Genomic DNA, 18,794 nt, shown 5'->3' with positions numbered 1-18,794 from the left:
TAACGCCTAAGTTGAGATTTCAGTGAAAAATAGTTCATTAAACAAAAACAGGGGCATGGGGGTACCTGGGTAAAAGCAGCTTCAGTAATAAATGAGGAATGATTTTGTGTGGACATCCAAGGGGACATAGTGAGCAACGAGTCTGAGTAGGAAGGAAGCTGGGAAGGGCCCAGGTAACAGAGGATATAGCCTCACAGAAACAGCTGAGGAATCCGATCCCCACCCTGAAGAATGTGAAGCAGGACCAGAGACAAATTATCAAATCTGTATTAGATACATGAGATCAGAGCCCTTTTAAAAAAAATTACTCTTTTAAATTATATATTATAGAATTTTGGGGGCATTTGTTTACTACCTTAAACATTTATAAAATTACTTTTGTTTCATTCTGTGTCTTTACCACATTTTTTATTCAACAACTTTCATATTCCTGAGTGGTTTACCTGTCCGTAACTATTTTTCAGGAAGTTTTGTGGTGACTGCAGTAGATACTACAAGTACCTTGCTCTCATGCAGTCCCTACAACCAACCAGGGCACTGGCCTCCTGAAGTCAATACCCTCCAGTCTAAAGTTTCCTACATCTTTCTGTCTCAGTTGCTTCCTGACCCAGGGAATATGGGCCATAGTTAGGGAAGGCTGGACATTCCTGAGAGTTAAAGTCCTGGAACCATCCTCCATGAGGAGTGAAAGGAGGGATACTCCTCTAGCAGCCTTGTCACCTCTGAGGGGAACGATTCTGGGGTGTGTTATACCCAGGTTCTCAGAGGATCTGCAGAAGATGAAGCCAAGTTGCTCACTGTGGTCATGAATGCATGGTTTTCTGTGTTCTCTCTCTTCTTTGTCTAAGTTCTCCACTCCCACACAGCAGCTCCCGAGATCACTCCCAAATAAACCACCTGCACCTACATCATTGTATCAGTATTCGCTTTGAGGGAAATCCAAACTAGCAGAGCCAAGAGAATATGAATCCTCATGTAACTAAGAATCTCTATTTGGATGTCACAAAGGAGGGCAAGTTAGCTAGGTTACAGAATTTTGGATTGCTCTCAGGATTTGGAGGATCGTCCTCCCATCTGCTTTTCTGGTTGGCCCTGACTCTTACAGCCACATGATGTCTCTGCAATAGGATATGCTGTTTTAACGTTTGACACTAATGTTATGGAAAAGTTTCTAGAAAACTTGTTTTCGATTAAGTATTTGTAGTATCATTTTCATGTGAAAATTGAAAATTTCATGAAGCTATGTGTAGAAAGCAAAATGTTTTTAATATCTGTGTCTGGTGTTTGCAGCATCCATTTAAGACAATGGAGATGCGGCTTCCATGTCTAAGGAATGATGTCTACTAGTCGTCTTCTCTTCCAATTTTCCTGGAACCATTTTTGCTGACCCCTCTCCCCCCAGCTTCCATCTTCCACATTACCGTCTCCACGCTGTCAGCTTTCTTCCTTGGTTTGTTCTTCTCCATATTCTCACAGATCCTCTACAATCATGAATAAGTTTCCGATGCTTCTGCTCTTTCCTGATTATCACAAAACACTAATTCTGCCATTGCTTTCTTGGTCTCATTAGAACAGTTCCTTACCCCATCCACAAGCTTTATTTTTAGTTGACTCTCAGTCATATCATGTCCATCCATTCTACAGTTCAACTATCTGATCCTTCACTGTCCTCATTTCTTCTTGAATTTCCTCAAGGACACAAGTGGATGTTCTGGAAATTTGACTTTAGTTCTCTATTAATAATCTTAATAGTTATACCTTCCCTCTGTCTCCTGAGTTATGCTTTTCTTGGTTTGTGCATTAGGATCTTTGTGGAGGGATATGCTGCTTCAATTAGGTCTATGCATTGTTACATAGGTGGGATGAGCTCTCTTGGCTCCCTTCATTATCCACGGATGCATGTGTTCTTAGAATCTTACCCTGAGCACGGTGAGGCCACTTATTTCCTATTTCAGAATAGCAGTTGTCATGGGAAGGGAATTTTTGTTTCTTTTCCTACAGCCACATGATATCTCTGTGCCCTGCCCGACTCTCACACTAACCTTTACCACATCCCGAAGGGCCCCTGACACCTTGTCAACTTTCTGCCAAACTGAAACCTAAGGTTTCCTGTGCTAAAGATTTTACAGGATGCTGGAATTCCATGGCAAAGAGATCAAAATGAGGTGTTCCCATTTTCCCAGGGCCAGCTACAGAGGTGAGGACTCATTCCTGTGGCCTTCTGAGATATATTGTCCTTGACTGACCAGAGCCTCTTTGTCCAGAATGCCTGGGAGGCTACAAACCATCCCCCATGCCCTGTGCCCATAATGATACAGAGGTAGAAAATGGTGCTGTCCCCTGCAACTTCAAAGGGGGATAAGTCTGCTGAATGACTTATGCTCTTTGATGTTCCCCCTCTTCTCTCCACCACATAGAACAGATCAAGGCTAGGTGTGACCTGACAGCACACTCCTGCACAGCCTTCCCTTTCCTATCTTGCTTCTCTCACTGCTCTTCTCCCGAGAGCAAGCCTTCAATAAATCACATGCACTGCATCTCATGCAGGGAGGAAGGAATGGAGAAATGTTTGTAAAGTCCCTGGGCATTGCAGGTACTCATTACTGTTCATGAGCCCCCCAACCCCCCAAACTAAGGATATGATCATTTGTTAATACTACTATCTGTAAAAGATGTTTGGTGCAATATTATTTTTTAAAAGAATAAAAAACTGGCTAGGTGCAGTGGTGCACACCTGCAATCCCAGCAGCTCAGGAGGCTGAGATAGGAGAATCACAAGTTCAAAGCCAGACTCAGCAACTGTGAGGTGCTAAGAAACTCAGTGAGACCCTGTCTCTAAATAAAATACAAAATAGGGCTGGGGATGTGGCTCAGTACCCCAGTGTCCCCAAGTTCAATCCCCAGTACCAAAAAAAGAATAAAAAACTAGAAACCATTTAAATACCTAGTAAGAGGAATTTGTAGATATATCCATTTGGTAAAATATTATGCAGTCTGCAAGCTAATAAAAAACTGGAAATAATCAATCTATGCAATAAGAGAAATTTGTAGGTGATGCTTAGTATATCTATATGATAGAATATTATTCAGTCTCCAAGCCAAAGAGGAAAACACAGTGAAGGGAAGGAAGCAAATCAAGAGTCAAGTGGTTACTTAATTCATAAAATAATACTCCAAGTCCTACATATTGGCAGAAGCCAGCTCTGAATTTTCTAGCAACTGGTAAGAGCGAATGGAACCTGATAATTCACAAAACTGTTTTCAGAGGTAAAGGCAAACACAATGCCCAAGAAAGGCATAGCTCTCTCTAAGCCTGAGAAAGAAGAGAAATTTCTCCCATAGGTCCTGAGAGAGAGGAAACCATGTAATTTAATGACCCAGTCACCAGAGACAAGCTTCACAGGTCTGGTCCCTGAGTAAACCCCTTCCCCTCAGCTGCCTTCCCACCCCACACAGGGAGATGGCATCAGGGTACTTGCAATTAGGAGTGGTCAGAGATGCCGGAACCCGACAGCTTACTTGGTTCTCTCTTGACTGGGTTTAACTCAGGATAATATTTAGGGTGGAGACGGTGGATGGATTCCATGCCCTTCCCACAGTCCTTGATGGCTTTTTTGGCCTCCTCTAATCCAGAAGCTGCTGAGAGCTATTAAGCAGCAGGGATTTGAGGTGACTTCTTGGAAAGTTCTTGGAGTACCTCCATTATGGGTGGCTCCGGGAGCTTCACTTGCCCTCTAGGCTGAGTAAGTTTGGCACAGTCCTGTCAAAACCATTGAGCCTGGCAGGGTAGGTGCCTGAACAGAAGGCTGCCCACTTGCTCAAAGGTGCACCGATGGGCACAAATGGGCTCGCTCAGGAGCTAGGAGGTTTTCCTCAGAAAGCGATTTGGGTTCTATTTTAACACAGAACCCCAGAGCAGCCCAGTTCAAATGCTGTACATTCTTTGAAAAGCTGCAAAAATTCCCATTTGAACAGCTGTCAACAGAGCCACTGAACAGAGTGGTCAGCCTGGGTCACTCCCTGCTCCTGCTGAGGAACCTGTCCCTTTTCCTCTATAAAGACAGTGCCTGGAAGGGTTCCCTGGGAGAGAAGAAGTATTCACTCCTTTTTTTTTTTTCCTTGAGTCACACTACATATATTTCAATTCATTCAAATAAATTAACCCACTCTATAAGCCCTCACCTAACTCATGGACACAAGTTCATTCCCTCAATATCCTCAAATACCGCAGGAAAAATTAATATGTCAAAGTACACGCTGATAGAAATGACGAATAGAAAACATCAAGAACAGTATTGGTGATAACAAGCACGATCAGCAGTGATCTGTCCTTATTTCTTATGTTTCACAGCAATATCGCTTTAAACTTGAAATTTTTAGAACATGCATGTACTGGCAACCGTGACTATAGCATCTCAGAGAAAGGGCAGAGATTAGTCATATAGGGAGGGTCCTCAAGAGAAAAGGGATGGGAGACAACGTAAGATACAGACACTTCTCCAAGGTATTTACAGCTGCTTCTTCAGTTATACCAACAAATTCTCTAAGGTCGGGATGAAGAAAAAATTCTAATAATTCCAAATAACGTTCTTTGTGAACGAATGGTCCTTGTAGAATCATTGTGTAGTCCAAGCTATGAAGAAAGTCAGCGAGTGCACTGACTTTCTTTTGGGGGTGGCCCCCTTACCTTCTGCCACATGTTGATGAAGAAGAGCTCCCGGGACACATTGAAGGACACGTTGGCATCATAGGCATCGTCCCCGAGGTTGGAGATGGAGATGTTTAGGGAGATATTCTTCACAGCTCCCAAAGCTAGATATGGGGTTTTCTCATCAATACTACAATGGAAAACAAACAGCAATTAGTACTCTGAAGCTTACATTAAGCTAGCCAATCCCTAAAACACAAATGCCAAATGTCTTCTTTGATATAAGGAGAGTAACTAAGAACAGAGCAGGGAGGAAGAGCATGAGAAGAAGACTAACATTAAACAGGGATGAGAGGTGGGAGGGAAAGGGAGAGAGAAGGGAAATTGCATGGAAATGGAAGGAGACCCTCATGGTTATACAAAATTACATACAAGAGGAAGTGAGGGGAAAGGGAAAAAAAAAACAAGGGGGAGAAATGAATTACAGTAGATGGGGTAGAGAGAGAAGACGGGAGGGGAGGGGAGATAGTAGAGGATAGGAAAGGCCACAGAATACAACAGACACTAGTATGGCAATAGGTAAATCAGTGGATGTGTAACTGATGTGACTCTGCAATCTGTATACGGGGTAAAAATGGGAGTTCACAACCCACTTGAATCAAAATGTGAAATATGATATATCAAGAACTATGTGATGTTTTGAACAAGCAGCAATAAAAATTTAAAAAAATATATATATAACCTAAAACATCAGGGGATAGTTGAGTGCAGGGATCAGAAACTGGGATCAGAACTCCAAATGCCAGGTAGCTCATTAAGGACAGCCACGTGTCCTTAGGGAATCAGGGGCCTCAACCTCCTCACCTAAAACACTGCCTCACTCACTCACTCGACTCCTACGTGGGCCATAGGAAATCTTAGACATCAAACTTGGAAAACTATAACACATTTAATAACCTATACATATAATTAATTCATATAGTTATTTGGGGGTATTTACTCTGTTCGGGTCACTATGCTACATGCTAGGGAGACAGCAGTGAACCAGATTTATAGCTTCAGGAAACACAGAAAGAAGCAAACATAAATACTAGATCAGGGAAACTTAGTATAAGGAAGATAGAAACTGCCAGGTTTGGAGGGGGAGTGGCTTGCGGTTTTAAACAAAATGGTCAGGGAAGGTCATGAGGTCACCTCTCAAACCTGGAGGAAGAAAGGGAGCAAGACAGGCAGAAATTCAGGGCCTATCAAAGGAAAAGTCCTTAGGGTGTGTTCAGGGAACAGAAAGGAAGCCAGTGAGGCTGGAGAGGAGTGTGTGAGCAGCAGAGTAGGAGGAAATGAGCTTAGGGGGTGTTATGGTTTGGATGTGAGGTGCCCCCCAAAAGCTCACATGTGAGACAGTATAAGAAGGTTCAGAGGAGAAATGATTGAGTTGTATGAATCTTGACCCAATCAGTGAATTCATCCCGATAGGAATTAACAGCGTGGTAACTGAAGTGGTAGGGTGTGGCTGGAGGAGGTGGGAATTGGGGCCCGACTACTGGGTATATATTTTGTATCTTGGGAATGAAGACTTCTGTCACTCTGCCTCCTGGTCCCCATGATGTGAGCTGCTTCCCTCTGCCACACTCTTCCACCATGATGCTCAGCCTCACCTTGAGCCCTGAGGAATGGGGCTGGCCTTCTATGGACTAAGACCTCTGAAACCGTGAGCCTTCAGATACACATTTCCTCCTCTATGATTGTGCTGGTTGGGTTCTTTAGTCACAGAAGCTAAAAAGCTCACTAAAACAAGAGATGAACGGCAGTGGAGTCTGCGGGTCCTGCAGGGCCTTTCAGGCCACCATCAGGACCTTGGTTCAACTGTGCTAGATGGGCACAGTGCGTGGAGTGGTCAGGGGAGACTCAGGGAGCCCAGCGAGGAGGCTCCTGCAATAATCCAGGCACGAGCAGATGATCAAGTGCTCAAACCAGGTGGGGGCAGCCGAGGTCGCAGGGAGAGGTCATGTTCTGAAGATGCTTCAAAAGTCACCCAGCAGATTTTTCTCATGGATCGGATGAGGGGTGTTCAGAAGACAGAAGTCTAGAAGGGCTCCAGGTTCAACAATTAGAAAAGAAGGGCTGTCATTCAGTGAGAAGGGAAAGACTACGGTAAAGAAGATGGAGCAGAGAAAACCCAAATAAATGCCTGTTGGATTTTAAAGGCGCTATGGAGGCAGTTAGATGCAAGATTCTGGAGTTCAAGGCGGCCTCTGGGCTGGAGATCCACCTCGGTAAGGACCAGATAGGACACCAGGGAACAAATGTAGGTAAATAAGAGGTGTCACAGGAGCTGAAGACGAGGAGCAGCCAGCAAAGGAGACTGAGAAGCAGCCAGGGGGGGAAACCATGGAAAATGGCTTCCGGGGACCACAGGAGACACATTCCAAGGAAGGAGTGGTCAATTCCGTCACATGTGGCCATAGCCTGAAATTATCTGAAGAATCGGAACTGGCCACTGGAATTGGCTATCTCGAGGTCACTGATATAAAGTGCCTAAGTGGAGTCATGGGGCGGGGAGTCTGACTGGAGTGAGTTTAAAAGACGGAGGAAGAGAATAAATGGGAACAGTGAGTACAGATGACTATTTAAAGGTTTTTTTTTTTTTTTTTTCCTCTCTGTAAAGAGGAACAGAGAAATCGGATGGTGGCGGTGGGCGGAAGTCAGCTCCTGGGAGAGTGTTATTTTTCTAAAGGGGGAATTATCATTGTATATTTGCAAGCTAATGGGAAGGATCCACCAGAGAGGGAACGAATTAATAAAGAGGGGATGGGGGACAGTTGCTGGTGGGGACCTGGAGAACAAATGGAAAGGCTGGTGGGAGGTAAGGAAGTGGCGCTTAAGGGCAGCTGCAGATGGGTGGGTAGAAGTGGTGGGAACATGTGGCTTCCTTCTTGATTGCTTCCACTTTGGGTAAAACAGAAGCAGAATTAAGGAGGGGGAAAGGGAGGAAGAGGGTGGACGATGGAGGGGCAATGAAATGGAGGAATCGTTCAGGAGAGCAGGGGAGTGAACAGGCCAAGGGTAATCATGGGGATGAGGATGGGCGCATGAGACTGAAGATGACTGTGTGACGTGAGATTTGGACAACATAAACTCATGTCAGCAGCCAGTCTCTAACTGGGGACCAGTTAATGAGAGCTGTAGTGAAGCATTAAGAGGGTTGATGTAATGGAAAGTCATTATTTTCAGCCACTCAGTCTCCTGATCTCTTCCTGGTTTGGAGGACTTTAGATGGGAGGGGTACATCAACAGAAAGGAGGCAGACCCTCCCTTCCCATCCTTGTGAGTGCTATGCTGTGGGCACCTAAGTGCAGTCATGTGACCTAGGATGGTCAGTGGCCCCAAGATGCTGACAGATGCTCCCACACAGGGCTATGAATTTTGAGTGCTGAGCTAAGACATGGGGACCTTATGAGATCCTCTGAAGTGGCTGCTTGAAGGTCGAGTATTTCCCAGCTTCCTGCCCGAGTTGGTTCTCTGGCTTTCTGGCCTCTGCTCCGAACTAGCCTATGTCTTTCCAATAAATTCCTTTTCTGCTTAAATTAACCAGCATGTGTTTTGGTTGTTTGCAATCATTAATACAGCTAATACAGCATGAAAGAGAACTATTTGGACTCTCAATAGGCTATGATAATTTGAACTACACATTTTGGGGGAAAAGAATCATCATTTCCCATCCATGGAAAGAGGACCTTGCTCTCCTGCCTGTCTGGCACGTCAACAAGAATAATATGTGCAATGAGCAATCTGATGGCCTTGCTGTGGAAGCAAGAGCTTGGAGGATCCAAACAAGATGTGAAACATTAACTCAAAGAAGAGTTTCAAATTCTTGAATGGCCTCCAATAAATTAAGACCCTGACCTCAAGCTATTGTGGCAATTATTTATTATTGTTGGCCATTTTAGTTTTAAACAATTGATGGGTTATTTCTGTCCTCCTGTTTGCTTTTGTAAGATTAAAGGAGTAATTGCCAGACCTTGAGTTAGAAGAGAGGGCTAACCCAGGTTTATCTGGAGAAGGAATTGCACGTAGACTCATGAGTAGCCAGTCTCTTCCGAGTGACCATAGTCTGTATGGCAGAGTAAGCAGAGAGGCGATACAGATGAGCAGAGGACCACTGGGTCGGGGCCACAGTCTCCTTCCAGTGCTGTTGTTCACATGACCAGTCACTTTCTATCATGTGCAAATGTCAAGGGCTCAGGCCAGGGATGGCTCAACCTCCACCAATCCCTCACACTTGGGCCTCAGTCACTTAGTCATACGGCAAGGTCATTCCTGGGGGGTTTCATAGTCAAATGATTCAAATGTGGCTCTGTGATAAAGAGCAGCCAGGGCAGAATGGAAACTCTGCTGTTTTAAAAGAAGCCTCTACATTGTTTTCATTCTTTCTCCAAAGCTAAAACTCCATGACCAAAACAGTACATTTCTGCTTCCAGAGTTATTCTCAGAAATGAAATGAAAATGTAACCTGCCAGCATGGTGCTGGGTACTATCAAACGTGTCACCCTTTGGAAACCTCACAGTAACTGTCAAAAGGACCCCACATGGGTTCCGTTTTCAGAGATGAGGACATCATGAAGCAGAGACAAGGCAACTGGCCAAGGGGTTGTTCTGGCCGAGAATCCAGTGGCTCCCACGCCTTCAAAGCCTGTTCCTCTCCAGGTCCCCTCCACGGTCCCCACATTCCCACCTTGCTTCTCACGACCTCAGGAATCCCTTCCCGTCTCCCTGTTGGATGACATCAACCTGTCCTGAGCTCCCCACCTGTGCGCCCCCATCAGCCCTTCATGCACTTACGGAGGCTGTGGGCATATGTTTACTTGTGTGGCTCTTTGATGAAGGGCCGTCTGTCCTCACACTGGAACACCAGGGAGCGGGGACCTTTGTCTGGTTTTGCTCCTCACTGGACTCTCAAGAGACAGAAATGTGGCACAAAAATTCTCAGGGAATAAAATTCCTTGAGAATCAAAGATTTTTTTTTTCCATAAATAAATAAGCCTCCGTGAAATGTCTGGCAGGAAACCTCGGAGCCTGATCATTTTAGTCTTTCAGCAGGACTGCCACAGAGGTGGGTCTCTCGTGTGGGTGTCTAAAGAACTCTAGTGGCACAAATGAATGAAAGCCTGTAACGTCCCCACGACATATCAGCTCCACCTTCCCATTTCTCAGAGAAGAAGCGGAGCCGAAGAGAGGGGACCCCACTCAATGGAGGTCACGCAGCCACTCAGGGCATGAGCTGAAGCCAGCACCAAACTTCTTCAGACATGAAGGCCATTCCAGCTACGGCTCGTACATAGATGCCAAGTCAGGAAGGGCTTCCACAAGAATATTCTTTTAATGACATCTGAAAAGAACAGGATTCCACGAGGACCAGGTTCTCTGACAGCCAAAAGATTAAAATGATCAGGCACAGGGGTTTCCTGCCCAACATTCCACGGGTGCCAATTTATTTATTCAAGAACAATCTTTCTGATTCTCAAGGAATTTTATTCTCTGGTAAATTTTCCCATTTAATTCTAATTTGTGCAGCCTTTTTCATGGGTCATATTACTTTATATCTAGATATCGTTGGTGAATTTTTATATGGAAAGCATCATTAATAGTCAATGTAAGATATGATCTGTTCTGTTTTGGATGATAGCAGCAAGTCATGCGTCTGTCCTTCCTTCTTTCCTTCCTCCTCTCCTCATTCTTTCTTATCTGCATCCTTCTTCATCATTAATCCATTCATCCATTAATTTTAAAAATTAATGCATTATGGATATACTTAATCATGGAGTTCATTTTGACATATTCATCAATGTGTATGACAGAAGTTGCTCCATTTCAAACCCCAGTACTACCCCCTTCCCTCCCCTCATCCATTACTTTTTTAAAACTTTTACTGCTCTATACTCAAAAAAAAAAAAAAAAAAAAAACACAAAGTAAAAGTTGCAGAGGATGTGGAGAAATCGGAATTCTCATGTACTGTTAGAGGGGATATAAAAGAGAACAGTCACTTGAAAAACAGTATGAAAGTTCCTCAAAAAAATTAAACATAGAATTCTCATGTGATTCAGCAATTCCAAAAGGAAAAACAGGGACTCAGAGATTTGTATACATGTGTTCCAAGCAGTGCCACTCATAAGAGCCAAGGATGGAAGCAAGTCAAGTACCTAAATTCAATCTAAATTCAATCCCTAGTTAAAAAAAAAAATAGTATACAACTTACGTAAAATTTACTTGGCTATCGTCGTAAGATTAGAAATTAAACTGCATTTGTGTTCTTAGAATTTAGAATACTTAAAATATGGGATGTATCATCTACAAAAGCTAAATGAGGCAGGGCTGGGGTTGTGGCTCAGCGGTAGAGCACTCGCCTAGCATGAGGCCCTGGGTTCGATCCTTAGCACCACATAAAAATAGATAAATAAAGTCTCGTGTATAGATGCCGTCTAAGTCAGGAAGGGCTATTGTGTCCAAGTATAACTAAAAAATATTTAAAAAAAAAAAAACTAACTGAGGTGCTTTGTTTTCTTCCTGACAACTTTTCTTGAAATTGGTAGAGACATTTGGGATGAGTCCAGACGGCTTTAGCAGCTCTCAGGGGCCATCTCCTCTCTTGGTACTTTATTGACCACTGTCAAGGCTTTTCAATTACTAGAGCTCACCATTACAAACACGAGTAAACCACACAACTACAATTACTCATTTAATGTCTTCCTATAAAGGATGTGATCACAAAGTACCAAATGTATTGATTGTTACATGAATAATTAAGAAATGGGTATTAATAAAGCCCCAGGGAATGGGCAGGAACTGTCAGGCATCTCCTGAGTGCATGCTAGTGAGTTACCTGGGAAATACATCACAAAGTTGATAGGAGTCACCGAAGGACAGGTACAAAATTAGATGCAAGAGAAACTCAGGGGAAGAGTCCAGGTAGAATGAAGTCCTCTGAGAGAAGTAGGAATTGAGCCACATCATAAAGAATGAGGAGTACATGAGTAGGTAGGGAAACAGGAAGTACATTCCATCAGAGAGAAAAATAAACAGAAACTGAGGATAAGGGTGAGTCAGAAATAATATGGAAAGTAGCAGGAAAAGGATGCTCTTAGCATTGAGGTTGGTGGGAGGCAAGTAGAACATGCAGGGTACAAACAGATTCCCTTTAATCTTGAATGTCAGACTTTGAGGTTTATTCTTTAGGCCAGGGAACTGAATTGGGATACCTCAGTCACCGATGCCAGGTACATTACAAGCAGTGTTTTAATGATAAGACACAAGCGTGAGGTCACCACAAAATGTAGTGGGCTATGTGGGTTAGCCCTATCCCTGGCTCTTATCTCTGTTGCCTGCATAGGTTCCATCCACCAGCATTCCTATGTCTTTGCTAGAAGGCTCCTCCCTGCCATCTAGCAGAGTGCTTAAGAATGGAGTCTCTGATGGCCCTGCAGCAGCCTTCAACCAATGCCTGATGGGAGCTTGTACATAACTACCCAGCTCCCTCATGGATTGGATGGAACAATTCTGAAGTCCATGGTCTAGACCTGTGTCACTTAATAGGGTAGCCGCTAGTCATATGTGGCATTAAGCACTTAAAGTATGGCTGGTCTAGTTGGATGCCATGACACAAGCCTATAACCCCAGCTACTTGGGAATAATCCCAGAGGCAGGTCTTCAGGTAGCTGTCCCAAGGACACACCCCAAGTGTCATAGTTTCAATTTCTACCAATGCTTGCAGTCTACACAGACCTCGTAGTCCTGCCGTATATGGGTGTGGGTGACCAACCCTGAGCCAGGACTGACCATCAGTGGGTTGCATCAGTGAAATGGTACTCATTATCTATGGCTGTGGGACAAGGGTTCTTACAGGCCGGTACACCCATGTTGTACAGGTTGGTCATTATTTTGAATATTGCCTCTGACTTAAACTAGTTAAGGATAAGAGGCAAGATACCCCTTGTGGATTCTGTGGTGTGTATACTTCTGTGCTTCCTCAGGGCGACTCACTCTGTGTACAATGACCAGAATCCATTTGAGAAGACAGAGATGGCATCAATTACAAATTTCTGAGCCCATCTCCAGGGAGCATGCACTCTAGAGAGAGAGCCTTCTCTCAGTCTCCCAACCTGAGAAGGCATCTGCAGGTAACTTCCAAAGCACAAGAGTATTCGTGTATTTTGGTCCCAGAATGTGGTTGTAGTGTTTACTCCTCAGCCTCAGTTTACCTCTGAGGGTTGAGAGCTCCCACAGTCAAGTCTACCATTGTATCTGAGAGTTATTACACAGCCCCCCAGGTTCCCCACAGACACTTTCCAAAGAGCCAGGTTGGTGGGGGGGGGGGTCCGCTCCTTTGTGACAGTAGCAACTCCTCTTCATAGAAAGTTAGCAATCTATGTCAAACTATATGAAAACTCATTTTAAAAGACACCTTTCTGTATTTACCTCAACTAATAAAGTTGCCAACCTCAGCCTTTAGTGATAAGATACTAGGGTCAATCCCTCATCCAATACTGCACACATTGTATATGATACAGGTGAAGGCCACATCTTGGATGTAAACAATAAAAACTGTCCACATCATAAAGGTTAAAAAAAAATATTACAACATTTAAATGACTATGTATTAGGAGATCCAAGTTTAGAGACTCACGGACTTTCATGTCTGAAAGGGACCTGGAATCAACCTCCTCCCCATTTTTGCAGATGAAAATTTTGAGGACTAAACCAGGCAAGTGGCTTGTTAACTTCTGTGGGTTACTAGTGGTAGGCCCATTTACCTAGTAGCAGTCAGTACCAAGATTCAAGCCCACTGTGCATCATCATTTAGGGTCCAGACAGGAAAGCAACCTGACACCAGCTAGTTCACTAGAAGAGATTAAAATGGGAAACTAGGTACAAAGGCGTAAGAGGAGCCTGAAAAGTAAAGGAGGGGAGATGAGGAAAACCAGAGATGGGAAGAAACACCCCTAGGACTGGAGCCATAGAGGAAGGAGGTGGATGGCTCCAGGTGAACTTCAAAGAAGGGGCCAGGACCACCAAGGAGAAAGCTGCATTCCTGGGGGTGCTGTTTGCAGAAGGTGGGGCTGGGGAGAAAACCCTGACCCTTTCTCCCTCCCATCACTGCTGGCTAAACGGAACAGGAAGCCTGTGGGCAAGGAGCCTGGGAAATGTAGTCTTTCCTGTAGGCTGAGGGAAAAGGTGGTGAACAGATCCACATACCAGTTTTCACATGGTGAGTCCATTGTGCTCAGCAAATAAGTTAAAGAAGTTTCTCTTTCCCCAACTTATCACAGTCATTCACGAGAGATAGGATCTGGGTAAGGAAAGCTTAAAGTATAGCCAAGAACTGTAGTGGAGTCAGTTCTTACAGGTTTTTCCAGCAGAAGCTCCAAAATTTCTCTTTCCCATAGGGGTGGGAAACTTTTTGTCCTGCTGTCCCATTTTGCCTGCTAGTGACTGCCTATTACTTTGTATTCCTGCAGATTTCATTAAAACAACAGATTACTGAGAACCCAAATATCAATTTTCATTTCATGAAAGCTTCCCGATTTATAAGGTTCTAGTTAAGGTGGTAAATATTTAGGATTTAATTAACCAAGAACTCCCAAGGATAACACTTCTTTTTTATTGTAAGGACAAAGATCATCAAGAAATATTTAAAACAGGGGCTGGAGGCATAGCTTCGTGGCAAGATATGTATTTACCATGGCCTGGTCTCAACCCCCAGTGGGAAGGGAATGGGATAGTCAAAGAGAACATGGTACAAAAAGGGTCCAATTCTATTTTTGTTTGTTTTTATTTTTATGTGGGGTGCTGAGGTTTGAACCTAGTGCCTCACACATGCTAGGCAAGTGCTCTACCACTGAGCCATAACTCCAGCCCAACAATTCTAAATATAGTTAAGAAATCAAGTCTCATTTTATTCTGTATTCTAATATACTCTAGATTGAAAGAAACTGTTATTTCTCCCCAACTATTGATTGGTCTTATCCCGTGGTTATCCAATAGCTGGCTCCATATAAACATAGGCAGCCTCCTGAGGTTACAGTCTCAGTCCTGGACCTTCTGCTCTAACCCTTCTGAGGTCCTTGTTCCTGACAAGCTCAGGGGCCTTTCATTTTATATCCTACAACATGTTTCCCTTTGTTCAAAACTTAGTGCTACATCTGAGACCTGCCCACTTCTCTGGCATGTCCATCCCACCCTACCTTGGTGAATTCAGTGGATATTATATAAACGTTAAATAGAAAAATTCAGTAAACAATTCACAAGTTTTAAATAAAGCAATATTCTGAGTAGCAGGATGAAATCTCAAGTCATACCATTTCATCCTGCTTGGGATATACATCATCTCTGACCAGTGTGTCCACACTGTATATTCTACCCACCAGATAATCATTTAGTAGCTTTTTCTGGTTTTGAATACGACAGTCCAAAAGTTCATGTAACCTTTGTTTTATTTACTACTGATCCCAAAGGGCAAGAGGAGTGATGCTGGCAACTTTGCTACACTATATTGTCACGATTCTTCTATTTTATTATCGTTGTTCACCTCTCATTGTGCCTAACTTATAAATTAAACTTCATCATAGTAGGTATGTATAGAAAAAAACATAGTACATAAAGATTGGTACTATTCTACTATTAGTCTTGAAAAATCTCTCCTCTGAATGGGGGTAGGGGAGTACGGTAGCTTTAATTTTCATATCCTCAAATACCACATAAACCAATAACACTATCACTTAACAGAATATGCCACACATTTATATATGTATACTCCAACGATAGGTTATTGTTACATATAGTTTGAGATGTACCTTGTATCTAACTGTGTTCTATAAATCTCTTCCAATCTTGTAAAACAAACTCACATGGTTATTGGTTCCAGCTAGAGATTGGGAGGTACAGTCTATAAGGCACCTCAATTAAAAGTGACCTTGGGTCAGGGAAATGAGTCCTGGGACTGAATTCCTGGGTTGAAAACCCACATATATGAAGGCAGAAACACCTCACCTCCTTCCTATTGACTATCCACCTGGGCTCGTGCTGTGCTCATAGAATGAGAGAAAGAGAAAAGCATTCACCAAGGCGATTCGAGTCAAAATTGTGGTATTCCTAGCAATATTCCAATAATTGAGGTAAACAAGTGTTACTTCAAAAAATAAATAACATGCCTGCTGACTTTGGCCCCAGCTTTGATTCTTTTAACCACTCACATAATGGCAGAATCAGTACTGGCTTTAAAGGTCATCTTCTAACAAGGCAAACAAGCAGGAACAGGGTCCTTCCCCGTCTCTCTAAGCGGCTAGGGGTCCCTCCCGCTCCATCTATGCAACCGTGCAAGGAAATACTGATTCCTGGCAAACAGAGGAATTCAAATCCTCATCATCCTTTCAGAGCAGTCTCCTGGATCACTAAATCTCAGGACATCTGGAACAAATCAGGTTCATTCACTGTAACCACTGCATTAAAGACAAAGAAGACTTTGAGGGGCAGAGGAATTCCCAAGATCTGTGGGCTGCTCAGAGGTTTGATGTCATACGACAGGGATGGAGGGCGTGATGCTCCAGTTGACCTAGCCCTGGCACACGGCCACACTGTGCCACACGCACGTTGCCCTGGAACCTGGCTAGGCTCACCATGCGAGAAGCCCACCTGCATGTCACAGAAGGCAGCAAGCCAGACGACCCCAGAGAACTCCCATCAGGAGGGCCAGAGTGGTCCCTGGATGGATAACTCTGCAGTAGCCGCAACGTTTCCCTGCTTCTAGTTCAAGAGCCAAGTGGGAGCTCTAAATGGCTCCAGGCAAGAAAACATACTGAAATTACTAGTCTCCCTGGATTGTGTATCCTTTTTCCTTTACAGCCAGTCAGTCGCAGGGCTGGAGAAAGCAGCTCTTTCCACCTGGGTCTCTGCGTCTCTGGAGGTCCCTGAAGGCAAAAGCAGGTCTGCACTACCCAGACGCAGCACCTCCAATATCAATGTATTTTGTCCACACGGACCAGATGCCAGCTTTCTCCGCTTTGGGCCTGAAGCACTGGTTTTCTTGAGCTCATCAAAGCCCTGGAGTTCCTGGTGTCTTTAATAAGCAAGCAACAAGGAGTGAATGTTTACCTTGTATCAGGGTCACGACGAAGGTTAGGAGCCACACAGGGAGGGGAAACACTTTCTCCAGAGGCTTCTAAATTTTGTCTTACAATGTATGCCTATAATCCCAGCAACTCAGGAGGCTGAGGCAGGAGGATCCCTCAATCCCTAAACCACATCCCCAGCCTTTCTGCTTATATCTTAGAGATAGGGTCTAGTTGAGTTGCTTAGGCCCTCACTAATTTGCTGGGGCTGGCTTTGAATTTGCGATCCTCCTGCCTGAGCCTCCCAAGCTGTTGGGATTACAGGTGTGCACCACCACCCCCAGCTCACAGAACACTTTCTGAAGAAGAGCCCAGGGACTCTAGTGTGGAAGTCCAGCCATTCCGACTGAGCGTCCTGTGTTCCCTTATGCTACAGGAACAGTTTCTGGTCCCCTGCCTGTGAAAATGTTTTGCCGAGGAAGCCATCTCTCACAGGGTGCCCCTCTCCCTTTCTCTCTTGGGTCCCCTCTAAAAGCAAAATCCCAGGAAAGAAGCATCCAGCAGCAATCCCTAGGATCCAAGTCCCAGGATGGCCTGAAGGAGCACCCCCCCCATCACTCCATGGCCCAGTTTTCAAACATCAACATCACCATCTTCCAATTCCAAGAGGGAAAACAAAAAGCACACCAGCAACTGTCTCATCATTAATGTTTGATAAATACAGGTAACTTGAAAAACAAAACAAAACAAAAAAAAACAAAATCAGTCTGCCTGGCCAGAAGAGATAAGGACAGACACACACACACACAGCAAGTGTAAGTCCTACAGTTATCCCCAGATGCAGCATCTATGACACGCAGTGGGGGTTTGCTGGGGAACCAGGGAAGCTGGCCTTTGATGAAGTCCAGCCTTGGCCTGGTCCACAAGAGGTTCTGGAGCACAAAGTGCCACAAGTACATCTGCACTTGAGATAATGGCTGGCCGCCTGCACCCCAACCAAACAGCCAGCCAGCAGCTGAGGGCTGCCCTCTGGGGAGACCGGGTGTGACCTCCCAGGAAAGGCAGTCTCAGGACACCAGTGACTCCCCCAGCCAGATGAGGGGCAGCTGTGAGTCTTTGGCTGCCAACATGGCAGGAGGGAACAGGCACCTGCACTGTGAGGGACCTGGGTGTGGAACCAATTGCATGCACCCAGCTCGTCCTGTTTGGATCAAGAACACCTGGAATGAAGTCAGGAAAGAAGGCTCATAAAATCTACATGTTTCTAGGAGGTACCTCCCCTCTCACTACAGCTGCAGGGACTATGATTTCAGGGAAGCTCATGGTAAACCCAAGCCTCACCTTTGGATGTGACAAGTGGGGACAGTGATCACTGGACACCGCCACCCCCCCCCCCAAAAAAAAAAGGTTCAGCCTTCCTTGGCCACAGCTGTCTTTGGCTTTTCATCCATGGACAGCCCGCAGGGAATCCTGACCCTCCCAGGGTTGTATCAGGGGGCTCAGAACAAACTTTAAAGAGATGTTATATGTCAAGGTATACCCAGGGCCATAAGAAAAGTGTGCAGAGAGCAAAGCAACTGCGCAGCTTCAGATCTGGCCTTCTGTCACAGCAACGAGTCCCCTCTGGGATGGGCGAGTCTAGTATTCAGTGGCAAGAGACCAAGGAACATAGTCCCACGAAACAAATTGCAAAAATCTTAGTGAAGAAACAGCACATGGCTTCCCATCTGAGAGAAGGGAGGGATCTAGGGGCTGCATTCTCTCGATAGGTCCTTTCCTTGGGGCTGATCAGAAGGAAAACGGTCATCTCACCACCACCCTGCTGGAAAGACTCTGTCTCACACATAATAGATCTCCAGTGGGTGGCTACGTTTGGAAGACGAGGAAAATACTACTGAGTAGAATTTTATTAGGCTCACAGTGAGGTAGACCCAGACTTCCTGGGAGTCTCAGGAAGCAGGCCTGCAGTGATCACACCCCTTCTGTGGTTGCCATGGTTACTGCCTAGGTCCCGCCTCTCACACCCCTCTGTGGATCCCCATGGTCC

General features: G+C 44.7%; 1 protein-coding gene across 1 annotated transcript in view; it reads right to left on the bottom strand.

The window, feature by feature from the left end:
- Nucleotides 1-18,794, bottom strand: part of Itga9 (integrin subunit alpha 9) — a 307,948-nt gene that overhangs the window by 110,738 nt on the left and 178,416 nt on the right. The window contains exon 18 of the mRNA XM_026406057.2: nucleotides 4,688-4,838. Coding sequence (XP_026261842.1) covers nucleotides 4,688-4,838 — 151 coding nt within the window. The remainder of the gene's footprint in view (nucleotides 1-4,687; nucleotides 4,839-18,794) is intronic.

This window comes from Urocitellus parryii, chromosome 3 (genome assembly GCF_045843805.1).
Source record: "Urocitellus parryii isolate mUroPar1 chromosome 3, mUroPar1.hap1, whole genome shotgun sequence".
NCBI lineage: Eukaryota > Metazoa > Chordata > Mammalia > Rodentia > Sciuridae > Urocitellus > Urocitellus parryii.
Note: the sequence above shows the minus strand (reverse complement) of the source record. Positions and strands in the feature narration are given on the sequence as shown.